Source organism: Apteryx rowi, unplaced genomic scaffold (assembly GCF_003343035.1).
Source record: "Apteryx rowi isolate R43461 unplaced genomic scaffold, aptRow1 scaffold_11, whole genome shotgun sequence".
Classification (NCBI taxonomy): Eukaryota; Metazoa; Chordata; class Aves; order Apterygiformes; family Apterygidae; genus Apteryx; species Apteryx rowi.
The window spans coordinates 6,130,634-6,156,104 of record NW_020447308.1 but is presented as its reverse complement, the minus strand read 5'-3'; the positions used below and the strand labels follow the sequence as shown (position 1 = coordinate 6,156,104).

The following is a 25,471-nucleotide window of genomic DNA, read 5'->3' as shown; positions in this document are numbered from 1 at the left end:
ACTCATCTGTTCCAGTACAGTTATTTTGCTAGCTGATGCTATGGGCAGTTTCTTTCTAGTATAAAAAATGCTTGTGATAATGCTATGAGAATAAATCTTGCAGAGCATACTTGTACTTCTCCAACTTCTGTTTCTCTGATCTGAGGATTTATGTCAGTTTTATTAAGGGGGCAATTACTTCTCTGCCACTGCTAAATGTGGGAAAGCTGAGATCCTGGAAGTATTATGCATTTAGGGTTTGCCATGGCTTTAGAATTACTTTTGAAGCTAAGATTTCATTGACGTGGGGACATGGATTCTCATGTGGGATTTCTTTGGACAATGATATATTTACTTCATCCTCCCCCCCCGCCCCGATTTCTTATTCCTGATAATGTTCTTAGAGCAACATAAAAAAGTCAAGTACTAAAATATACCAAGGAACGTCATAAGAACTAGAGTTTTAGCCAAGATGCTTTACCTTGATGAAGATTTCTTTATGCATGTGATTAATTTGGAAGATTCCAATAATCTGGTTCATTAGGTAAATCAGTACCTGGAAGGATTTGCATGAAATGTCATGGATTGAATGATGTTAGAACCCTTTCTTATGGGTAGTTATAAGCCACTGGGTTGAGACAAATTCTTATATACCATGAAATTAGTTATCTAGAGAACATAATCTAACACCTGCCTCAGATATAAGAACATTTTAAGCTGAAGAGTAATCTCTTCCACATGTTATTTTATCCTAGGCAGCAGCAGCAGAAATTCTTAATTGATTATCCATTTTGTCTGCTGAGAGATGTGGCTTAATTGTCTCACAAGTTTCCATTTTTCCTAGGAATTCAAAATTTGTCTCAACTCAATACATATTTAAGCTATTGATTTTAATATATTCTGCTGCTGAAATTTGTGACCGTGGGCTTTTTACATCCTCAGAAGGACTTAAATTACCAAGTAGTTTCATTTGTTTCTACTTTTCAGGAGCCATATGTTCTTGCTACTTGACTGATTAGATCTGCTAATACTTTCCATCTGTCTCATGCAGTAAAATTTATAATTAAGAGCCCCTCTTTGTATGTTTATCAAATTTTAAATGCTTAAGAATTCTGTTGAAACTGCTTGATATTTCCACGTCACTAGTGGGAGAGAACTGTGGGAGATGCTTCTTTTTGTACATGACTCTGCTGGTACTAAGCTTTAAGGCATGAAGAGCATATATTCCTGGGTGCCACAGGTTGCTCATTTTTGTTTCATTCAAATAATGTACTATTTGGCTCTAATTTGGTTTTCATTTCATTAAAGGGCTATTCAGTGGAAGAAAAAAAACCACCTTTTTTTTTATTAGTTTTTTCAAAAGTAGACTCTAGTCACTGAAGGTTTTGATTGTCTTGTGTTTAAATGAGTTCATGGGGCTGGGGAACTGACGGGGTTTAAGCTTGTAGGCTTGACTTAGACCAATTGCTGTATCTGATATACCTATTTCAAAACAGTTATAATCAGTAGTAATCAAACGTCCACAGTATCTGACTTCAGTTTCATTGTTGGTCCTACGGTGTTACCCGCAATCTATTTTAGGTGCTGACCAAAACAGAAGGTGGTAAGAACAGAACAATGCTAAACTTGCAGGCTCTTCACAGCCGAGACCAAGTCTAGTTGCTGCTGGAAGCTTCCTCTTCAGTTTTCATGTTCACCCATTCACTTGTTAGTGTCTCTGCAGTGAATGATCATACTTGGCTTTCCTGGAAGGTGGTGCCTCTAGGTCCACCATGTAACTTATGTGACTGCCACCCATGGTTTCATGCAGAAGGCTTGTCTGATAGTTTGGCATTTTTGACCTTTTTTGATCAGCACTCTTCCATTTAAAATGTATTTAATCTCAGTATGCTTCTGTTAGCTTTAACATATAAGCAGTTGTTATTAGTCATCATCTTTATCCTATTCTCTTTTTTTCCCCACCTCCCTGCTCTTTTTCCCCTGAGAATTAGGTTTATCCTGGGTCATTTTGGAGAGTTGGTTTACAAAATGGCCATTGTAAAGAGTTTCTTCAGAATAACTCAGGTGATATCTCACTGTAGAACAAATGACAAACTAAATTAGTGCATTGTGAAACACTTGAGGGAAAAAAGGACCTGAAACTTCCACAGAGAACTTCAATTCTGAATGAGACAATGTACACTTGCCACTATTGATAATCCAGTTATTAAGAGCAGGAAGACAGTATTTGTCACTTTTCCAGAAGAGAACAAGATGACCATTTAAACAATGATGAAAAATGTAAACTGTAACAGTATCTGAGCTGAACACTGCATCTATAAACATGCGTATAAAAATTGTTTTCGGTATGCTAGGAAGTAGATGGGGTTTTCTTATGGTGCCAGCTCTTGGAGAGGTGCCTCATCCTGCAAGCAGAAGCAGTGCGGGAAATGCTTTTAAAAAAAGTTATCTTTCTCCCACTTGGTCTTACAGTTTGACGGTTTGAGATTTGTCTGGAGCCTGGGAGCGTGTGTCTGCCACGGTCTTTAAAGCACAGGCATTTATTTGGGAAATTCACTCTGAAAACCTTGCAGAAAACCTTCCTCGGAAGTGCTCTCCAGCCCCTAATTTTGCTAAGCACTTTTTCTTCAAGGTAGCATTGCTATGATTTATCTACCTGGCCTTTCTCTCGGCAACAGCAGGATGATAAAGCAAAGATCTAGAAAGCAGAGAACAAAAGATTATGAAGAAAACAACTGTAGTCTTAGTTTATGCTTAATGATGATGAAGGCAGCTTGAAACAATACTGTCCCTGAACTGAATTTCTGCCCTAGCTTTGAGCACAGGACCACCAATATTTGCTGTATTTTCAGATATACAGCTATCAGGTTATCTGGAAGAGGAAAAAAATCATAGAGCTGCCCCTCACCCACACCTTTCAGATGACTTTCCCTCTTAGATAGGTTACACGCTTTTATCGTGTCATTTCTTTGAATGTGTGTGTATTTCTGTAATCTCTGCAAAAGTGTTGTCTGCAGATTCTCAATACATCAGATAATTGGATAAAGTTTGCTGTTTCCAATGGTTGAAATGGAGGGAAAAATCATAGCTCTCCTTTTTCATATTGATAAACAGAGTTGAAGTTAGTGCTGCAGTTTGAAAATGAATTTCTAGAAATATTCTTATTCAGAAAGATTAACCTCCATAATACCTGCAAATAGGAAATTTAAGTACATTTAACTTAAACAATGACTGTCATTTCTGAGTAGTTTACAAAAATGATAAAATTTCTTATTCTAATTTTAACTTTGCAAGGCATCCCTACTTTTAAAATGCAGTCCTCTGATGCTGATACATCCTTTGCCCTGCTAGATCATACAGCTGTAACAACAGAAAATAACTACTAACACTAATAACTACTTTTTCTTTTAACATCACTTTTCCAGGTAGATATGGACAAAACTGGGGAAACACGACTTATAGAGCTGGATGAGTCTTACAAGAGTGAGCATACCGTTTTCATAACACCACCTGAGATCCCTCATCTGCCAAATGGTGAAGAGCACCCTCTTCAATACAGGTAGTTTAAGGAAACAGTAGGGCACCAGCCAAAATCATAATTGCTGCCCTTTTACAGTTAGTTTCTAGGTTCTTGTGATAGCCATGAAGTATGTGTTTTTCCTGTACCTTTGCTTAAATTAAAAATCTGTATATAAAAATGCTTGGCATCAGCTCTTCTGAAGTTTTAATGACTTTTCTGTGTGTATATATACAGAATCAAAAATACCTAATAAAGCCAGCTGTATGTTCACAGAACATTGTGCTAGCTGTTGACATTTATTTTTTTAAAAGTTAAAATTGAAATTAATGGACCCAGTCTGCTGGCCTGCTGCTGCTGTTGCTGTGATAATGGTACAAGCTGCAGATGCTTCCTGTTTTGAAGGAGCTGATACCTCTCAGAATCAGGGAAGACTGGTGTAACTAGTTTAACAATTAGGTCAAATGAGACTGTCTGGTTTCTTCATTAACTGTGAGAAACATTTTAAAATCTAATATAATCTTTCAGATAGCTTGATATTGTTCATATTGATTTTTTTCTATAAACATCTGTGTCATGCAGTGCTCACTAGAGACTAATCCACACAGATATTTTTGGATTAGCATCAATACCAATGCTTTGGCACATTTAATTAAAAGAAATGCTATTAAAGCAAAAATAGGAATATAAGTTGGTTACACTGAAGTAACAGGTTAAGAGATTCTTTTTATGCAAACTTGTGCTTGTGAAAGCATGCAGAGTCTAGTAAACAACTTCTTGAACAGTTTCTTTAAAGTTTTATTTGTACATTTTATTTTCTGTGTAGATTCTAGTGTAATTGATTTCATTAGCAATTATATGCCACGTTTTCTTTGGAACTGCGTTGTAGAAGTTGTGACATGTTTCTTTTACAGCTACAGTGGGTTCCCAGTTCTAAAACTAGATTTGTTTGAGCGGCCTGAAGTATTTCTGACAACACCAAATAACAAACTGTCCTCAAAAGCCAGTAGTCCCAACAGCCCATCACCAATGTTCAGAAGAACTAAACAGGTACTTGCAAGTATTCTTACTGTGTGAGATGTTTTGAAAAGCGATAGATTGCTGCCTTCATTTTGTATTAACCTACAAAGAGTGACTGGCAATGGCTGCAGTGTAGCTAACCGTTCATCACTGAGAAGGTGAATATAGGGTAGCCATGCTCGTTTTTCTTTGGGTGTTTACCTCTGCTTATTGCACTTATTTGCACTGTATTGTTCAGGGTCCCTGGGCATAGATTGTCACTTGCTGTGCTGTCCCTATGCCTTCAGTGTCTTCAGGCTCTTTTTTGTGAGCATAAATTGTTGGGCTTCCATGACCACTTTTTGATTGCTTTTCACTTTTGAGGGCTTTAAGAGGGACTCTAACTTTCTCATGTATCTTGCAAAAAATGCAAATCAAAAATAATAAACATAGAAACTTATGTTCCTTGAAATTTAGGAGGGTGAAATTGTGCAGCAGTGGCTTTTGGTATCCCAGGTTCTGCTTTCATTCTCTTTGCTCCTTCATTGAACATGTTGTTCATGTTAGTGTTCCAGTTTATATAGGTCTGATGATACATGTTCAATTCTTAACATGTAGAAGGTTTATATAATATGTGTGTAAATATACGTAAATCATCTTTATCTTTCTTTATAGGAAATCAAATCTGCACATAAAATTGCTAAGAAGTACTCATCCATACCTCAACTGTGGTCCAGGTGTTTGTTGCGTCACTGCTACGGTCTTTGGTTTATCTGCCTTCCTGCATATGTCAAAGTTTGCCATTCAAAAGTCAGGGCTCTGAGAACTGCATATGATGTGCTACAAAAAATGCATACCAAAAAGATAGATCCACCTGATGAGGTAAAAGAGCAAACCCCAAACTCCAGAAGCAGCCTGTATTTTTTTTGTTGTTGTTGTTGAATGGAGTGTATGTTTGATTACAGAATCAAAATACTAAAAGTGTATATTTTCAGGTATGTTACCGAGTGCTCATGCAACTGTGTGGACAGTATGGACAGCCTGTACTAGCAGTGAGAGTTCTTTTTGAAATGCAGAAAGCTGGTGTTGACCCTAATGCCATTACTTATGGCTATTACAATAAGGTAAGTATTTTGTGAAAGAGGGAAAAAAAACAAAGCATTTTTACATGGGCAAATAAAAGCAGCCAAAAAAAAAAGTAGCAATTCAGATTAATTCTGTCATTTCTGGTAATCCTAAGAAATAAGAGAAAAGTTGTCGTCTCTAACTTTTGTAGGGTTAGAAATCTGCCTTATAATTGCAGCATGATACCGAATTTGAATTGAATTTAGTGTTTCGCTCCTCATTGTTCCTTATGGTGACTTCGTTTGACTTTGGTATTTCCAAAATAGGCCGTTTTGGAAAGTACCTGGCCTTCAAGCAATCGAGGTGGCTATTTCCTATGGATGAAAATAAGAAATGTTGTTTTAGGAATAGCACAGTTTAAAAGAGCCTTGAAAAAACTACCTGCAAGCACACCACATACAGCCCCTTCTGGTAGAGTATTCACATGTTTTTTCTTATTTCCTCATTGATAAGCTAATTGTATTTCAAATAGTTTTCTATTGTGAATTTGATAAAACTTTTTTTAAAACACTTTAATGTATTGTTTTTATAAAACAGATTTTTCTTTTGTCTTTAAATCCCAAATAGTCTGCTCTTTATTCATTGTATCAGGTCCTCATGGCAACAAAATATGAACCTGAAATCTGCGTAACTTTTGTCCTCCTTCATATTATATCCAGTCTTATGAATGGCAGTAACTTCTGTCTAGGCTTGTCTCGTTTCCCTTTTTTCTCCTTTTTATTTGTTTATTTTTGACATTAGTTGAGATGCAACTAGAACAAGTCTTTGAGTTTGGACTATGCTTTGCAGGTTCTGTGTACCAGCTGAGATGTTCGCGTTTATTTTATCTGGAATATAATTTACAAGACTGGACACTGGTTTTCTTTTTCTTCCTAGTAAAAAGTCGCAATATGTTTGATTGCTATACTATTCTAGTAGTGATTACCCTTAGCTTGTGATTTTCGTAAGTACTACTTTTCACAGTGTTTATAACTTGTCAGTAAAGCAAAATAGTACGTTTTAAAGTACAGCAATATAGCGAGTAATACGTTTAGTTGTAGTTGACCTTGGCAAACCTGTAAACTATATTGTACAAATATGTACAAATCTTTCCTCTGACATACAAAATAAATATGATGGCCTTAGGGCTGAAATAATTCACCTAGACTCTCAGGAGACCACAGTTGTCCTCCTGGCTCTATCACTGGCATCCTGGGTGACCTTGAACAAATGTACTTTATTTCTGTCTGTCCTTGATGAAGCTGACCACCTTGAACCACTTTTGAGACCCATTTGTGCAAAGCACTATAAAAAAGCTTGGTAATACTAGTCACAATTCAGATTATGTAAACTAAGGAAGTAAAATTAGTCCTTTATTAAGTAACTATAACTTATATAATTAATAGAATTTGCTTCCAACTTTACCTGATTTTTTTTTTAGAGATTTTTTTATATGAAAACACATAACTAGAATGCATTCTGTCTATTTAGGCAGTGCCAAAAACTTATCCGTAAATTCCAAAACACTTTGTTAACTTTGAAATAGCAACATGGGTTTTTCCCTCTCTGGAGACACTCAGTGCAGCATCTTTAGGGAAAAGGAGGAGAAGATGATGTTAAGCCATGTTACACCCTCCAGAACCAGTGCTTACTCTTATCTCCCAAGCTGCATGAGAGTTAATCTCCTAAAGAAAGCTGGAGGACTGTTGGAGACTTCTTGTTGACCTGGACAAAGGTCATGGAGTATGTGTGACCTGAAGTGCTCACTTACTGTTTACAGGGAACAAACTTTTCTACTTGCTTTGTTCATTTGCTTTGTTTTGGTGCTAATGCTTTAGGACAACCTGGAAGGAGAAGAACTATTTTAATGTTAAGTAAATTTGGTTCTTGAAATAATTCAGTCAGACTATATTAGTAACACTTGGATCAGTGTTGTGGTTTAGGAATTATCAGGTAGTGGCTTGAATTTTCACATAGGGTTTTTTTTGAGTGGTGCTGGTTATTTTAATCTTATTTTGTGAATAAATTCATAGTTGCTCCTGCATTGTTTAACTTTTTTTTACTTTCTAGTTAGAAACATGAGAATTAGATGTTTCAACTTTCAGAAAAACTTACAACTCTAAAAAGAAATCATGTTCAGGTGCCTCTCAGTTCTTGAAAGGATGTGACATTTTGATTGAGCAAATAAACAGGGCAACAGAATCAAAGACAAGCAATGCTGTAATACAGTATTGAAAAAACATTGAATATTATCCCTTTAATCTTATCCTGTAAAACATCATTTCAATGTTTATATTGTAAGTGTAATTCAAAGGGGTTTTTTTCTTACGTTTTTGTGGTAAAATGTTCACTGTTAATTGGAATATACTTCAAAAGAGGCCTTTGAATTACTGTGGCTATTCAATTGATTCTGTTTAATAATGTCATGCTGTTAAATAACATAATCATCTTTATTCTGTCAATTGTGCTGTTATGATAGGGGGACTTTCAGACTGTGGCAGTAACGCATTAAAAGAAGAAGCCAAGCAAGGGAAAACTGGTCTTCAAGATATACAAGAGCGAAAAGAGGACAAGAGAGAGAGTGACTCCAGTTCTCGTATGTATCTTGTGAATACAGATATTTAGTTCACTGTGGATAAGTGGGAGTTTCAGCAGAGCTGAGTGGGGCAGTTTATTCTTTTACAATGAATGTACATGATAATGCCAGTTTATGTCCATGCCTTAAGTTCTTTTCTCTGAAATTAATTTCCTTGAAGTTTATTGATTTAGCTTTTAAAACTAGTTCTTTTTCCCTTCTCCCTTTCAAATAAGCAGTAATGGTGATATAAAAGCTTAATGACAAAAGCATTAAGCTGTAATTATCACTTAAAAATTGCTTTATAGATATCATATACAGCAGAGCCTCTTTCACTAGTCTTTGTTTCCAAATCCCATAAGAAGAGAACTACTGAGTTTTTGCAGGCCTCTGAGAGCATGTCTAAATTACTCAGCTCTGTGGAATTTTCTGAATCTCGGAGATGCATCAAAAATGAGAAGGGCTTTGGACTTGTGTGGTTGGGGTTTTTTTTGTTTTGGTGGTGGTGGTTGTGGTTGTTTTCCCACACACACACCTCGGGTTTTATAGCTGCTGCTCATGATTCCTTTTAACTGCAGCTGAGTAGCCTAGACTCTATGCAAGCATGCAGCAGATCAGAGTTTGTATTAAAAATGTACAAGTACTTCAGGCTCCCATGTACATTGACTGAAAATACTCTTCATAATAAAAATTCTCCTAATAACATAATAATTTAAATTCTTCAGTTGTTTTCCTTCAGTATGTTTTTCTCCACTACTTGTAAGTTCACTAGGCCTTGTTGAGCTCAAGAGTTGCAAAAGATGAGAAAACACAGAACTAGAGAAGTCACTCGAATATTTTCCCTTTACCTCCATCTTCCTTACAGCATTAAAATCTTTCCTTCAGTTTGCTTGAAAACTTCTGTGCAAGTATTATCCAGGGTCATAAGAACATACCTGTACGATGGTGGGTAGGTTAGTTAGGTTTAATAAAACCTTTAGAGACAGAGGCACAGAAATGTGAATTCTGCTTAATGCTTGTTGGTGGTGTTTTTGTTTTTGTTTTTTTGTTTTGTTCTTAATTGCCATAATTAAGATGCATTTGCAGCTCTTCATAATAAAATTCTGCACTGGAAATGTTTTGTACCTTTAAGTATATCTTCAGAATATGATATTGCTTGAATTCCTGTAGACAAGGAATTGTCTGATCTGAGTAGTCAGCTGGCAACAGAATTTGTCGTTTCATATCAAATATAAATATTGCAACAGGTTTGCTTCATTTCTCTTGTAAAGTCACTGTTACTGGAGTAACTAGATCTCTACAGAGACAGGCCCATTGGCCCTGAGGTCTGGCAAAGACAGGAGAAAATATTACTCTGACTCTTAGACCTATCCTTTGCAAGTTAACAAAGGTCATCTTATACCCAAAAGCCACAAATTTTGGCATGAAAATACTCGTTACTTGAATTCTCTGCACAGAAGTTTATGGAACTTTGAGTTATAAAAGTAATGCTGGGAATTAAATATCCATAGTGCAGTTCTAGCTTGGGAACCTCTACCCAGGTTGATGATAACCTATGCATCATGGTATAAGTGCAACTTGATTATTTGTGAAGTATCTAGTAGGTAATGGAAATTTGAGATTGAGATTAAGCTGCCTTGATTCTAAAAAACTCTTTGTATCTTTTTGTATATACAGTGTCTGAAGTGGAGAGCACAAAAGGGAGTGGTGACTGCCTTCCTAAACTAAACTACCAGAACTCAAGTAATGCCAAATCCACTTCTAGCATAGTGCGGCTCAATGGTACTGTTGACAATACAGTAACAGAAGTTAGTACTGGTAAGTGGAAGAGAAAATGACTTTTTTTTTCTTGTATAGTTTTCATTATGTACTTTTCATTTTTAAAAGGAGCTGTAAGTAATATCTATGACTTCTTTTGTCCATAAAACCTTCAGTATTTTATTAGTGTAATGGCAGTGGTCAAAAAAATTCATTTTGGCAACTTTGTAGGAGCGAGTCTAGTTAGAGTCAGCATATGCTGTGTCAAGGAGATGTCCGTGTGAATATTTCCATACTTCTTTTTCCTACTTGTCTTTTTTGGCCATAGTTAACATCTGCTAACAAAATCCTACTGACTACTAGTAAATTCCTTCAGGCCAGAGATGATGTTCCTATCCAGTATAATTAAATGAAAGTTTCAACTGTTTTCACGAGTCTTTATTAATGTCACATCTGATTACTGTTATACTGTCAGCTGTGCTTGAAACACCAAAATGTCATACTTCCAAGTATGAATTTACATGCTCTGGCAAAACAACTTTTTGGCTTTACTTCAAATTTATCCAATTAGAAAGTGTTCCTTTTTTTGCCATTTCCTGGATACCTTTGCTGTCCCTAGCTTTCAGACCTCTCGATAATAGAGTATTTCTCCAAAAGAGGAGCCTAATTGCATCTAAGACTTTTCTTGATGGTGTCTTTCAAAACACTCTTGAGTAGTATGATTTGACTCGCTTTTATGTGTATTTTATCATCTGACCCTTCAGTGGACAAATAATACTGAGCTTGTTTTTGAACCTCACCACGCTTTAAAAGTTATGACCATGGCCAAGCCAACTTTTCAATCACTAGTATGATACACAGTGAATTCCATTTCTTAGTGGTGTAAACTATTAGACTTGCATTCTTTTGTATTTTTCTTTAGTTTTCTTGCCTAGCAAGAAAACTAAAGAACCTTGTTTTATCTGTTTTCCAGAGAGTTCAGTGGGATTGCTATTCACATCATCTTTTGAGGATTCCAATGAAGCAGAAGCTATTAAAAGTAAATCCTTAAGAAAGAGGCATAAAAGTGCAGTAGAACCTGACTTAAGGCAGATACCATGGGAAAGTAGGAACCGTAACCTGAGTGGAGATGCCTTAGTGGGACTCATGATAAATAGAATAAATCAGGAAGCAAGCCCTGGAGAAATTGTTGAAAAATTAGGAGCCGATGCCAAAATCTTATCTAGTGCATTACAGAAAACCATAAGGCCAAAAACCCTTAATATCAGAAGATCCTCTTTAGGATCGAAGAGAGAGAGTCTGGAGAAAGAGTCTAGTGATGAAGATGCAGCTTTTGATTGTAGTTTTATAGATAAAACAGAGTCTCCTGTTATCTTTGATCTGGAAGACTTGGATGCTGAATCTGAAACACCTGCAACAGTGAAAGCCTCTGATGAAAAATCTAGAAGGCTGCAACGAAAGAGCAGCTTTCCAGTAAAGCCAGTTGAAAAGACAGATGTTGAAACTGGATTTGATCCACTGTCCCTCCTGGTTGCTGAGACAGAACAGCAGAAAGAGGATGATGAGGATGATGATGATGACAAAAGTGTTTCAACTCCATCTGCAAGACGAGATTTAGCTGAGGAAATAGTCATGTACATGAACAACATGAGCAGCCCCTTGTCAAGTCGTGCCCCAAGCATTGAGTTGCAAAAGCCCTATGATGGCAGAAATGCTAATAAAAAGAGTCCAACAGTGACCCAACCTTGTAGGAGGTCCAGCCTTCCCCCAAACTCCCCAAGGCCATCCAGTCTTACCAAATCCAAGAGTTATCACACCAGAAATGAAGAAAGGCCAAGAGACAGGCTTTGGTCCTCTCCAGCTTATTCTCCAAGCAGTCCAGCAAAGGAACAGTCACAGGATGCAACTGGTGCATTAACTCTAGTGTCTTCACCATCGTTCAACTTAGATACGCTGTTAACACCTAAGTTTGATGTTCTAAAAAGCAGCATGTTTTCTGCTGGAAAAGGGGTTGCAGAGAAGGCTAGCAAGTGGTACTCAAAATTTGCAATGTATGCTGCATCTTCAAAGGTAAATTTTCATCATTATTTCTTGGGTGTTTTTCCCCATCCCCTCCAAAAGTAAGCTCCTATAAATTAAGGAAAAAGCTTTGTAAACATTTAAACGCTGATCCTTATGTGGTGAATGCCCTGCTTGAATGACAAGCATCAAGGCAGAGCATACTCTGTTTTAGTAAGTTTTTAGTCATGTTTGAATTGCAAGGACCCTGATTTTATTGTTCTGAATGAAACGGTGGTTCTATAAAAAGCAGCAACTGATACTTAAGTAATTACAGATTCTAGAAATTTTGGCCTAGCACAAGTTCAGAGTGTATTTAATGGAAGAACTTAAGTAAACCTTAGAGTGTTGACAGGAAGGAGAAGACTGCGCACTGCATTCTCCTCTTCAGTGTCCTTACTTATCATAAGAAGCCAAGAAACTATTAAAATGAGCGGTAATGTTTTTAAGCTTTTACAGCTTTTACGAAAAAAAGGAAATCTGCTTGCATTAATCACCAAAGTGATTTAAGGCTGATTTTGCACTGACATCATTTGGTTAGAATTTTCATACCTGCTACTAGCTCAAACTAAAACTCATTTAGAAACCTTGGGAATGCTAACAGTTGTCACTTGCTGTTGTTGTTACCACTATATTGTCTTGATGTGCTTAAAACTAAGACTAATAGAACTAATTGACTAAAGTGTCAATGATGCTTTGCCTATCCTAATGTGTTCCTGCTGCTAATTATACTAAATTTTATAGCAATGGTGGGAAAAAATTAAATGGGCTTAAAATGTTTCAGTTTTGTTTAGATCTTTTTATTATAAGAATCCTTAAAAAAGGATCCTGATGTCGCTGTTCGACTCTGAGTGAAACTCATCTCAACTGTTTTACACAGGTTCTCGATACAATCTGAGCTGAATGATTTTCCAAGGAGGAATTTTAGGGCCTTGAACTTAAAGACAAACAAAGAAGGCTGCCTTTTATTTTCAGAAATATTTTTGTTTTCCTTTCCCTTTCTCAGTGGAATATGTTTTCTTGTCTCAGGATCAAAATTCAGACCGGGCAAGTGTTTCATCTCTTGGAGCCTTGGACTCAGAATCTACTTCTCTAACTGATGAAGATGTCTGCAATGATTTTGAAAGTGCTTCTCCTCCTCAGGAGAATGCCACATCAGAAGTTAAGGGAATTGGTCTCAGCAGGACAAGCCTGGAAAGCTCAGTTTCCCATGATGGCTCATCAAAACAATTTGACCAGTGTGGTAAGAGATGGTTTTTGCATTTCACTTATCAATCTGAAGAAGATATTTCAATTTTAGAAACTGTCCTTTCATAATTCACAAATTGGGATCATGCTAGGAAGTTAAGTGGACTTATTTTACTTCCTCCTTGGAGGAGATTAAGTGTGCACATGCAGTCACTCTCTGAGGAGAAAGACAAGTGGTTCAGGGGTGTCCTGGTAGTTCAGGAGCGTTGGAGGTAGTTTCACAAGAGGATGTCTGACCATAGCTCACAGATGAATATGCTATTAGAAACTTCAGTTATCACTTAGTAAATCAGCAGTATGTTTTTGGCTTGGTTGGTTTGAGAAAGGCTTAGATTTCTTTACTGGATGCAATACTAATGTCAAATTGCTTTGTAAGCAACACCTGTTATCCTTCCTTAGTTTTAATTGAGACAGAAAGTGTGGGTATGAATTACTTAAGTAAAACTTGTTTCCAAGCTACCAACTGTTGTAAAAGGAGAAGGCTGAACATATGGAAATTCCATGTTGGTAAATTCCATTAGTGAGTTGCTGTTGCTGGGTGCTAGGCAGATGGCAGCCTCACACTTAGCCTCACGTTTCTTTCTGTTTGAGCAGATCTGACTTACTGCATCTTCCATCATGTATTTTATAACTGCACTGTTGTTTGACCAGAAAACTAGTTTACTAAAAATGCATATTCTGAAATAACTAATACTTTGGGTTTTGTTTTCTGTTAATAGGTTCTCTTTCAAAATTCCCTTTACCTGACAAATCAGAGTTGATATCTTCTTGCAGTACAAGTAGTACCAGCGTGTTTCAGAACTATGCTATGGAGGTACAGGATGATTTATTGTCACATAGTACTAAACTGATACACTGAAAGCTTTTTGTCTTTAAATATAAATGCTGTTTGAATCCCTGTTAAAACTCAGCTTAAAACTAACGCACTGATAGATATATAAATGTTTCTGTAATGGAGTAGATTTCAGTTCAGGTCCTGCTCTAGAAATGTCTTCATTATTCTGTTCCTGAACAGAAACAGAAGCTGTGATTCTCAGAGGTTTGGGAATTAGATGCAATTGGATCTGGGTGCCGAAATCCCACGTTTTCATTTGACATGAAAATACTAAATCCTAAATAGCAGTGTACGCTTAAAAATGCAGAATTTCTCTGTGTAATCAGTTTCTTCTACATGTACTTGTTCATATGAATACTTCACCCTGAGGCCAGAACCTTTCACTTGGCTACAAATACAAGTGAATCCCCGTGCTTCTTATGGGAGGTTATAAAAGGACAAAGTTAATGCTTTAACTCATGGAAAGCTGGATCCAATAATATCTTCTTTCTTTTCCATGACTTCTAAACAGTTTAGGATTTCTAGATTAACTTGATTCCCTCCCCCCCCCCCCCCCCAAGAGTTTTTACTTAACCAGATTCATTCTTTGATTGAGTTTCACTGTGGTAATTAGGAAAAGGTCCAGTGACCAAGAACTTGTTTCTGGATTTTAAGATCTTCCTGGTCAGTAAGCCAGCAGTGTACATGGATGAAAGTCTGAAATGTGTGGAGTTCTTGTTTAAGTGAATCTTTTGTCCTCATCGAGTGTCACTTGTAATTTTTCTTGTAAGTATATGTTGATGCCTGTTTCTCCCTTTGAAAGGGAGAACACTATTATTTCTCCATTGAAAAAGCACTTTCTGAAAGCCATCACCTCAGCTTATAGGATGAGGGAAGTTCAGGCTTTGATGGCAAAATCTTCCAAATGCTTGACTTTTATAAGGCCAGAACTACTTTCAGGCTGTTTCAGGCTGTTATGTTTCTGCCAAAAGTGGTTTCAGATTTTCTTGTAGATGCCAATAGGCAAACAGGTATCTTTGTTGAAGCCTTACCACTCTCATATGATTGTGCTTTAGATATTCTTTGGTTATTCCTTGACAGTTTTCATTTATCTCATAGGGAGTTTATCTTATGGATTTGGGAACATGTCAAAAAGTAGCCTGGCTTCTTCTGAAAGACACTACAGATTTTTCCTTAAGATTAAGATGTCTCACTTACTAAATAAACTATTGTGTTCAAGTTCGTGCTTGATCTTTTATGACTAAAATCATTATCTGCACTCAGCCATATGGAATTTCTGCTTTTAAACTCTGATAGTGATAGTCCAGGCTATTTACCAAGTGCTACTTCATCGTAGCAACTTTGAGCTCTCTTGTTTGGCAACCTTCCCTATTGTCGTTATTTTGAAATAATCATAACTTCTGTCATTTGCAAAGAAATTTATACGTGCAGATGTTTTAAAGAAATAGGTTCCCTGTCTTGCAACAGTTGAGTTCATTAGGATACTGTTGTTTGTTAGAAAACCCAGTGTTTCTTTTCCACTTGGAGGAAGTCCTCACCTGAATATTGGATCATTATGAAAAAAATTAATTGTAGATGGGACAGATGAGACTTTTCTGCATCCTTGTAGGGAGACAGCATATGGAAAAGTGTGAGTAAATAGCAAGCTTTTAACTGAAAAATCTGGGCTTGTGCTTATTGGGCTCTTGTGACTGAAGTAGTATTGCATGGACAAAAAGTTATTGTGGGATAACTATTTCTTGTTGGATCTTCTAGAAGGATATATTTTGTTTTTCACTATTAACACTGTTTATTTCCATATCATTGAATATGGATTAATGATGGGTCATTTTCATCTTCTTTTTTTTTCCCCCTAGTCCTCCATTTTCTCATTCCTGTGTAATGGTAGTCACTGCAGAAGAGTGTTTAAATTCTAAGAATAAGTTGCATAAATCATTCCTATACTATTGTTTTTGCAAACAGATTACAAAAAACACATTCTTGTTAATAAAAATATTAAATAAATGAGTGTTTCCCAATCTATTTTTATCCTGGGAAGCCATTGAAGGGTCACATAACCCACTTTGCTAAAGTATATTTGTTTCATGAACATAGTTCCAGTTTCCAGTCTATTTGTTACAGTAGAACCAAATCCTCCAAAATTTATTTTTGCATTTAATTTTTCAGAGAATGTTCATTCCAGTTATTAACCATATCAGCTGTCTGCTAGTGCAATATGGATTTAAGATTTAATAACTGTTTTGATACACATGTTTAAACCCAAATGTTCAAATCTAAAGCAAGAAAATAGGTATGTGCCTAAATCTGTATGCAAGTGGTGAGCACTATTCGTCTAAGTGCAAACATTTTGGTTATTGTTTTGACTGCTTTGTAAAAGGAAAAGGAGGAGTTTTGAGATGGTGTATAATAGTGGAATTCTGTTAACTGCTGCATACAGGTCCTCATCTCAAGCTGTTCACGATGCCGAACTTGTGACTGTTTGGTTCACGATGAAGAAATCATGGCAGGTTGGACAGCAGATGATTCTAATCTCAATACCACATGCCCTTTCTGTGGGAATTTATTTCTGCCTTTTTTAAGCGTAGAAATCAGAGATCTTCGACGACCTGGCCGGTAAGAAATTATTACATGAATTTTCCTCAATTTTGTATGTACATTTTTCTCAATTTTCAAGATTTATATTAAGCTTTTTCTTTTCCTGCAGGTATTTTCTGAAGTCCAGCCCTTCTACAGAAAATATGCAGTTCCCATCACTTTTTTCAAATCAGAGTGGGAAGTCCTGTAACACTGCAGCTACTGTTGGCCTTGCTACATCTCTAATGTCTGTTCAAGAAGATTTAAGTTCAAATAGGTAAACCTGCATTTTTCTGGTGTCACATTGTTTACATAGAAATTACTCAGGTTCTCTGTAGATGTACATGTATTCAGCATTAACAGAAGTACATTCTATAATAAGATACTGTCTCAAAAGAAAAAGTTGATTGAAGATGAGAATCTCCTTGTTGCTTCTGCCTTACCTCTGAGTTGGACACCTCGCTGCTCTATTGGCATGATGTTCACCTTTTCATCTCTGATGTTTAAAAAAATAAATAAATCTAGACATCTATAATCAATCAAATTCTGCGAACTTTTCTAGGATATTTGGGTGCATTACCGGTGCAAGGGGGAATAAAACTTTATTTGAAGCATGATGAGTATAGTGGTTGACCAGGTCAAATGTGAGCTGTCATTTTGTCTCTTCAGTCAATGTCATGCTCCATTACATGAGCCTTCCCTTTTGTTTCTGCCTGTTCGTGTACACATTTATGAGCACTCAGGGAAAAGCAGAAAGCTGAGATTCTTAACTTTTTTTTTTCCCTAGCAAACCTAAACACCATGACAATGTTTGTGCCAGAAGTATCCAGATCCCCTCAGGAAGAAGACAAAATACCGCCGGGTCAGAATGTACAAGTCACCCTGTAGCAAGGAGCATCAGTACTTTTGGCCCACTGGTAGAAGATGAGAAGGAAAACCAGAAGATCAGCCATATCATTCCTACTGGTAGCCTGCCTGCTACTTTGCAAGGACCAACAGTGCGTAGTTTGTTTCTACCTTAAATGTCATTGTTGTAAGTGTGCAATAGATTCCAGAAATGAAAATGGCATTAATCAGGAGAGCAGAATTAACAATCCCAAGTTACCAGAAATATTAGGTTTTATAATTTAAACTAGGATTAGTTGTAGCTTTTAAATGTTGATATGCCTCTGAGGGAACAAAAGCATTCATAAGACTTTTGTAAAGATAGATTCCAACTAATGGCGTTTTCTTCTTTTTTTACTATAGGATTCCTTGGGGCTAGAATGGCGCTTACCTAGTCCTGATCCTATAACTGTTCCTTACCTCAGTCCTCTAGTGGTATGGAAAGAGCTTGAGAGCTTACTTGAAAATGAAGGGGATCATGCAATAACGGTGGCAGACTTTGTAGATCATCATCCTATTGTGTTCTGGAATTTGGTGTGGTATTTCAGACGTTTGGACTTGCCTAGCAACTTACCAGGATTAATACTTTCTTCTGAACACTGTAATAAAAACTCAAAGGTATGGAAACAGATAGGAAATATTGACATGCGAGGAAAGTTTGTTTTCCCATATAGGAGATCATTAGTTATTTCAATAACTCTCAGGAGTGTGTCTTACAATGTGCTGGGCCCAGTCCTGGATTAGTAAAGAATGTGCCAACTGCAGGAAAACGTGCATAACTCCGGAACCTGGGCTCAGCAGTACTTGTGTGGGGTAAGTAGCTAGCTCTTACTAGTCACACTGTAATTTGTGATCTTTAATTACAAAGAAGATAAGTTTGATTGGTTTTATTGCACTTTGACAAGTTGAGCAGCAGAAGAGGGAGGAAACTTTGATTTTTAGGAGTGTAGGAAGATGCACAAAATACTCACTTGCTATGCATCACTGACATTCTCTTCATTTTTGATGATATGCTTTCTCTGTGAACAACCCGGTTTTACAGCAGTTGTAATATTACAAGCTTTTTAACATGAGGCCTGTAGGTTTGAAGATACATTTTAAAAACGGAAGTCCTCTGTCATGACTTTGTAATAAAATATCTTTATGTATGCATTCTCCTGTTCAGATTCCACGAAACTGTATGTCAGAGGACAGTAAATATGTTCTTATTCAGATGCTATGGGACAATATGAAATTGCACCAGGATCCAAGGCAACCTCTGTATATTTTATGGAATGCTCAGAGTAAGCTTTGTTTATTGTTTTTTGGGGATTTTGTTTTATTTTTAAGAACAGTTTTCATTTTGAGCAACTGAAAAAAACATTAAAAAAAATATTTCTTTGTAGATAGTTCATGCAAGATACCTAACTGATTTTTGATCATGCTACTTTTTGTCTTGCAGGTCAAAATCGCACTCTTTTGTTTGAGAGTGAGTGTTAAGTTTGGTGTTGCTACTCTAAGTTTGTGACTTGTTTTCAGGGGAAGGGTGGTCGAATGTTTTGCAGTAAGCTTGAACAAGTTTCATTTTCCAGCATATCTGTTTCAAATCATTGACCAGTATTTCCAGTGGCTTTTTCTTCATAGGGAAGGGAGAAATAAGAATATAAGTTGAATGCAACATATTCCCTGACAATTCATCCATTTAGCTTATCTTTTTATTTTTAGAATTTGCTTACTAAGAATTTTGTTGCCACCGTTAGATCATATACCCTGAAAATGGCTCATGACCCATTATGGCTGTTGAGTTTTCTCTTACATGCTTTTTGTTTCCTTATTTTGATATTATGTTGTCTTGATGTTTATTGTTCTTTAATGACATGTCTGTTTTCACAGTTTGTGCAGCCTCCCACCTCTTCTGTTTTTTTTTAATTACTTTCTATATGAAGAATGATTCTTCTTACAGTGTTTCCAATGTTTTGCAGCCCAGAAGTACCCAATGGTCCATTTATTACAGAAAGATGATGACTCTTTTAACCAGGAGCTCTTGAGAAGTATGGTGAAAAGTATTAAGATGAACGATGTCTATGGACCAATGAGTCAAATACTGGAGAGATTGAACAAATGGCCACATATTAAAAGACAGAGGTAAGAATACAAACATGCCTAGCCGGAGCAAGCGGGTACTGTTTTAAGGGGAAAAATATGTTTTTCGGCAGTGTCATTTTAAGTTTACAACTGAATCTAGTAAATTTCTTTGCTTTGAAAATTTTCAAAAACTGAGGTTTTTCAGAAAATCTATTCCAAAACATTTTCCTTTTCTCCCTCTCCCTCTCCCCCTTTGACAGCCCTATCTTTTTCTTCTTACTGCTGAAGTGTTGGCAGATCAAGCAGGGAGAATGTGCGGGGGAGTGGTTTTAGGTTTTTGGTTTTTTTTTTTAACTTAAGAATCAAAATCCTACACTTGTCCCTAGGATGCACTTTTTTGTTTTTAAATTTCCAGTAGGGAAAAATAGGGGAGCTGAGAAATCAAATCTTGCATCACCTGGAAAGTTTGTTTCGATTAGCAGTGGAATTAATGAAACTGTGTTTCCTGTGAATTTTTTTCTTGCCTATATTTGCTGATTTTTATGTATAACAAGATATATAGCAGCCTTTTTGACAGCTGGAACATTGACAAGGTGTCTTTTATCTGCTTGTCTACCTGCTTTTTCAAGATATGTAGAACTGCAGAAAAGCAAGCTCCTACCTGTCAAATTTGGTAGAATTTTGCCAAAGATAAGCTACCTGCAGGCCGAGGGGGAAAGGGACACATGATGCAATTGCAGCTTCATTCTCCTATGAAATCAGGATAAGAATTGCCAAAATGTATAATAAATTCTTATAATGTTCTGTCCACTTTCTTGAGTGGAAATAAAAATAAGGAGCAGAAAAAAGGTGAACATTTTTTTTCAAAGTCGGAGTTCTTCTAGTCGCTGTTTGAAATGCTGGCATATTGTGTCTCCTAAGTGCATGTTTCACTCTGGGGCCTTTTACAACACCTACTGATGGTGCTGGAAGTTGTATCAAGTCCCTAGCACTAGTGATCTCCATGTGTGGGAGTCCAGGGCGTTCTCCAGACATCAGAACTGACAGGGTTTTGGAGGTGTGGTAGGGAGTTGTTTAATATGTCATTTTTCAAAAATAAGTTATCTTGATGCTCCAATTTATTATATTTAATATAGATCGTTTTGTGTTATATTACTTCAGGATATAAATTGATTGATTCTTTTTGCAATTTCAGGAGCCTCTATAGAGAAATACTATTTCTTTCACTTGTTGCCCTAGGAAGAGATAACATAGATATAGGTAAGTGTTTTAACTAACTCAGATAAGCATAGATGATCAGTGCGTGCAAATTGTTATTTCAGCTTCCAAAAAAAATCTATAGAGTAGATGATGTATATGTCATTCTGCAGTAACTGCTGAATAAAAGACTTTCCAGTTATTTTTTCTGGTGATAAGCTAGTAGGTGTCATTATATTTGACTTGTATTTTTGAACACTGTTATATAGGTTTTTTCTATTTCTGCAGATGCTTTTGACAGAGAGTACAAAATGGCCTATGATCGTCTCACAGCTAATCAAGTGAAGAATACTCATAATTGTGATAGACCACCAAGTACTGGAGTGATGGAATGCCGAAAGATTTTTGGAGAACCGTATCTTTAAATATACCTAATAAAGAGGAGATATCTATGATGTATACCTGTGTAAAATAAGCACTTCAGTCACAAGGAGCATCTCAGTCTTCAGTGTTCAAAAATCTGTGTACGAATGTACTGTGGCAGAAGGCCTTAGAAAAATTAGGCCTAAGTGCAGTTGTAGAAATGGACTGAGTGAAGACTGGGCCAAATACTATTTCCCTGTCCCATGTCCTTTCTGCAAATCAATTTGCAGAAAGGATGTTTCTAAACAAAATGAGTTCCCCAGCTTGGGACAACATGTTACAGTTCCCTTAATTAAAAAAAAAAAAAAAAAAAAAAGTGATAGGTGGACAGAAACAATGCACTGAAACTAATGTGAGCGAAGTAAATTCTTCAAAACCTATTGTTTACATAGAATATTCACGATGTTATGAAGAGCATAAGAGTTGTATTATACATATCTTAAATTGTTTATAGTAAGTTGATATTTTTTTAATTTTTTTTAAATTACTGGAGTGAATTTTAAATGGACTTGCTGCATAAGCAATACAGTGCTTATTTTTTTTGCAGTACACTGCTATTTATAGTAACTTGTCCAGTTACTTTTTGAAAAGCAATTTGTTTTTAAAGCAGTATAGAAATATAAAACTAGACAATGCTCTAGATACAGGATTTCTCTCATGCACACATGGAAAACATACTACCGCAGCAATCAGATGGCAAGTATGGTAAACTTCTCTAAAACTCTAGTAACGAACACACTGATGTCTCTGTAAAACACTTCTGTAGAAATAGCCTTCTCTTCCTCCTCTTCCTCCTCTCTTTCCATCTCTCCCCATTCCCTAGAAGAATCTGTAGCGTACTGAATAGTCCTACAGATTATTTTATGGAATCAGTGCATTTCAGCTGTTGGCACTTGTTAATGTGACCTCATTTCAGATGTAATACAAAGCAAAAGACAGCCTGCAAAAATTTCTCTATAAAAATGCAATGTTTAGAACCTCTGGTGGATGTGTTCGAAACACACTAAATATGGCACGTACTAAATGCTAATCCAAAGCTTTTGAAAAAAGTAGATATAGCAAACTTGCTACAGGGAATATATAGGGAATGTATCTTATCAGGGCATGTTGTGCATACTTAAAGTACGTGGAATGTTTGGGCTTTACTTCACAGGCAAAATGACTTTTTTTTTCCTGTGAAGAAAAATAATGCTCTGTCAGTCCTTGTGGTAGAGTCACGGCTTTTGGCTTACGCTTTCTTGTTCTAGAGAATTCAAAAAAATGCTCTGTGCTTTTGGTCATGTAGCAACTCCACACCAGAAAGTAGGCTACGGAGAAAATACTGGAGGTTTTCTATGGAGGTGGGCAAACAGACATTGAATTGTATAAAACATCCTAAACCAATTAAGCCGTGCTTCAACAGACTTTATTTTTTCTTTTTTTAGTAGTCTTTATTTTCTGATTCTAATTTTTTAATTGTTGCTGTTTATAATACTTCTAAATATTCAGCTGTTCCATTAGATTTTTTTTTAATATATATTTAGGTCTGCCTAGCTGCAGATATATTTTTTTAAAACCTCTTTAGTTTGCAAGTGTAATAATACAGCAATATTTAGCCAGGCAGAAAGGAGATAAAGTAAATGTAAGCTTTATAGTTTATTAAATAAAATAGAATGGGTCTCTTAGAGGCTTAAATGAGAAGTAATGCTGCTATGATGCTCTATATAACCTCTTCCCAGTCCTTCTGTAACGTAGTAAGAGGATGCTGCCCTAAGGAGAAAGGATTTAAAATTTGTAGAGCTGCAGGTATATGCTAATTGCAAGATGCATCTTGATGTAATGCAGTCTTGCTAGATACAGCTTTTATTGGATAATACCTCTTCTTAATTTGCTGCTAATTATGTAGCTGAGTTTTTTTTAAAGTATCCTCACCCCCATTGCTGAAGTGGATCTAGCAGTGTTACACTTACCACCATTTTTCACATTTAATTTATTTTAACAATTTGTGATGCTTATTTTGTAGTGCCCACACTTTTAAAGTATTCCTGGTGCATGAGATGTAGCGTGTTTTTTTTTTTGTTTTTTTTTGTTTTTAATCTAGGTACGTGGTAAACAGTATATCAGTGTAGGGTGAATACATACCCACTTCATTCTTCTAAACTATTGTGAAAATATCAGATTATTTTTAACATACTCATTGTAAGTACCTATTAGTATGCATGTATGCTCTGCTCTGTACAGTAGCTACACTGTATTTACCAAGTAAAAATCGCATACGGCAGTTGCCGTGTATATGAATTCATACATATTTGTGCTGTGTGTAATGGAGTGTTCCTAGCTTTTTACAGTTGTTTCCCACATCATTTACCGCTTGGGGCAGCCACTGTCTTATAGCACCTTCAAGCCATGAAGGAGGGCAGCTGCTTTCTCCAGAGCTGCCGTGGTGCTATAGAGGTACTGAGCTATGAAGCAGGCTTCACACTTCGTATTTTCATCTGGCAGAAGCAACTGAGCCTGGTCTCTAACCACCTCTCCCTTAGACGTTACCCTGCAACAGCGTGTGCTAGCACGGGAATAGAGGCAACACTTGTAATATGTGGCCCAGTGTCTCTCTTCTAGTCCCAGCTTAGTTGTAAGTACTTTCAGCTGTCTTCATTTCTTATAAAGCCAACAAGTTTGCCACTTCATTCAAGTATCAGCAGTCCTGTCAGTATTATCAGGAAAGTATATAATGTACCATGAAAAGGATTGTATATGTATCTTTATTTAAGATAAGCAATCTTACTGTGTTCTTGCATCCTCAAAGTGGCATTCCTGAAGCATTGCTGATGTTTAGTTGGGTGTGCTTTTAAATTAATATATCATGTAGTACTTCATCAAGTGAAATCATTATACTTCATTATAATGGATTGTTTTAAAACAAGTCTGTTGCAAGTCATTCCACTGTAGAAGTACTATAATAAAATAGTTGAATAGTGATATACTTTAAGTGGGAAACTTTCCTCATTCATATCATAATGTTCAAAATATAGATCCTGAGGAGGATAATTTTTAAGCATCATACATTTCAATGTTGAAACAGTTTTCAAATCTCACTGTCCTTTATTAGAAAAGCAGTTTGAGTATATTTTCCAGTACTGCAAAGGTGGATAAATATTTGAGACATATTTTCAATTTAAAATTTTGTATGAACTGAATTTTCTCCTTTTGTGTACTAAATAATGCTTCTGTCAAAAAACCTTAAGCAAAGGTTTTAAATTTGCAGTGCAATATATATTTTGTTTTACTTATGGTTCCACTGGAATAATTATTGGAGATGAAATAGTGAAATGTGAATAGAAACTGTGCTGTTTTCCTGACACTGCTAACTATTTCCCATTTTGAGTAGGTTTGCTGTTGGTACAATTACAGCCGATGAATTAAATTTCCACTGACAAATGAATTGATGTGTACACCAAGAAAGAGACAATTCCTGCATGTAAAATCTTTTTATAACGAATGGGAGATGCAAATAGTAATTATAGAGAGGGGTATTTCTGGATATTATCTCACTGGGGTTTTAAAATGGTACTTTTAGTTTGCAAGCAGCACTTTTTAAAAGAATGGTTGTAGATTTGTAAATATGTAATGTTTAAATTTTATTTACCAAAAAACAATATGTTGGATGTTTGCTTTGGTTTGTAGTTCATTTAAAATAAGCAAGTCAGTGTTCACAATGTTAAATCTTTTTCTGTCTCATCCAAAAGAAGTTTTACAGTGAGTCAATAAAAAGCTTAAAATCTCTCTGGTTATTTTCATTAAAATTTTATTAAATGGATTAGAATGACAGAAATGTCTGCAACTTTTAACTACATTGTTTGCTCACTTGAGGTAATGTTAACAATAAATCTTTCAGGTTTGATAGTTGATGTCAGTGGCATTTTTCATAATGGTTGTGTAAAGACAGTGCTAAAAACAGGAACTAGTGCTGGATACAGCAATCTCCAAATTTTGGAGGCTAGTGTCAGGATGAAAACAGAACTCAAGCATTTCAACTTCCTCTTATTGTAATGTTTCCACTTCCTGATTTTAGCTTTTACTAGTTTGCAGTTTGGTATTCTAACCCTAGCTCCATTTAGTCTCTTTACAGTGAGATGTAAATCCATATGATGCCACGCTTGCACTGGTTATAATGACCATAAATTTTAGGGATCGTATTGCAAGATTAGATGCCTGCTTAAAAGAAGCCAAGTGGATTGCTGTGCAACTTTCAAATCCTGTTTTCTACTGCATGGAG

General features: G+C 36.2%; 1 protein-coding gene across 6 annotated transcripts in view; it reads left to right on the top strand.

The window, feature by feature from the left end:
* The window catches only part of DENND4A (DENN domain containing 4A), a 52,476-nt gene extending 27,498 nt beyond the window's left edge, over nt 1–24,978 (top strand). For 4 of the 6 annotated variants that reach the window (XM_026074278.1, XM_026074287.1, XM_026074318.1 and 1 more), the window contains 19 exons: nt 3,405–3,538; nt 4,411–4,546; nt 5,171–5,377; nt 5,491–5,619; nt 5,887–6,031; nt 8,079–8,195; nt 9,852–9,992; nt 10,906–12,002; nt 13,020–13,233; nt 13,958–14,052; nt 16,511–16,686; nt 16,778–16,924; nt 17,435–17,645; nt 17,896–18,150; nt 18,698–18,815; nt 18,974–19,000; nt 19,494–19,656; nt 20,792–20,856; nt 21,082–24,978. In XM_026074278.1, coding sequence (XP_025930063.1) covers nt 3,405–3,538; nt 4,411–4,546; nt 5,171–5,377; nt 5,491–5,619; nt 5,887–6,031; nt 8,079–8,195; nt 9,852–9,992; nt 10,906–12,002; nt 13,020–13,233; nt 13,958–14,052; nt 16,511–16,686; nt 16,778–16,924; nt 17,435–17,645; nt 17,896–18,150; nt 18,698–18,815; nt 18,974–19,000; nt 19,494–19,656; nt 20,792–20,856; nt 21,082–21,218 — 3,714 coding nt within the window. In that variant the 3' untranslated portion in view covers nt 21,219–24,978. Of the gene's footprint in view, nt 1–3,404; nt 3,539–4,410; nt 4,547–5,170; nt 5,378–5,490; nt 5,620–5,886; nt 6,032–8,078; nt 8,196–9,851; nt 9,993–10,905; nt 12,003–13,019; nt 13,234–13,957; nt 14,053–16,510; nt 16,687–16,777; nt 16,925–17,434; nt 17,646–17,895; nt 18,151–18,697; nt 18,816–18,973; nt 19,001–19,493; nt 19,657–20,791; nt 20,857–21,081 lie in introns of those variants that run through there. The other 2 variants (XM_026074296.1, XM_026074306.1) reach the window with 2 other exon arrangements.
* Nucleotides 24,979–25,471: the final 493 nt, after the last annotated feature.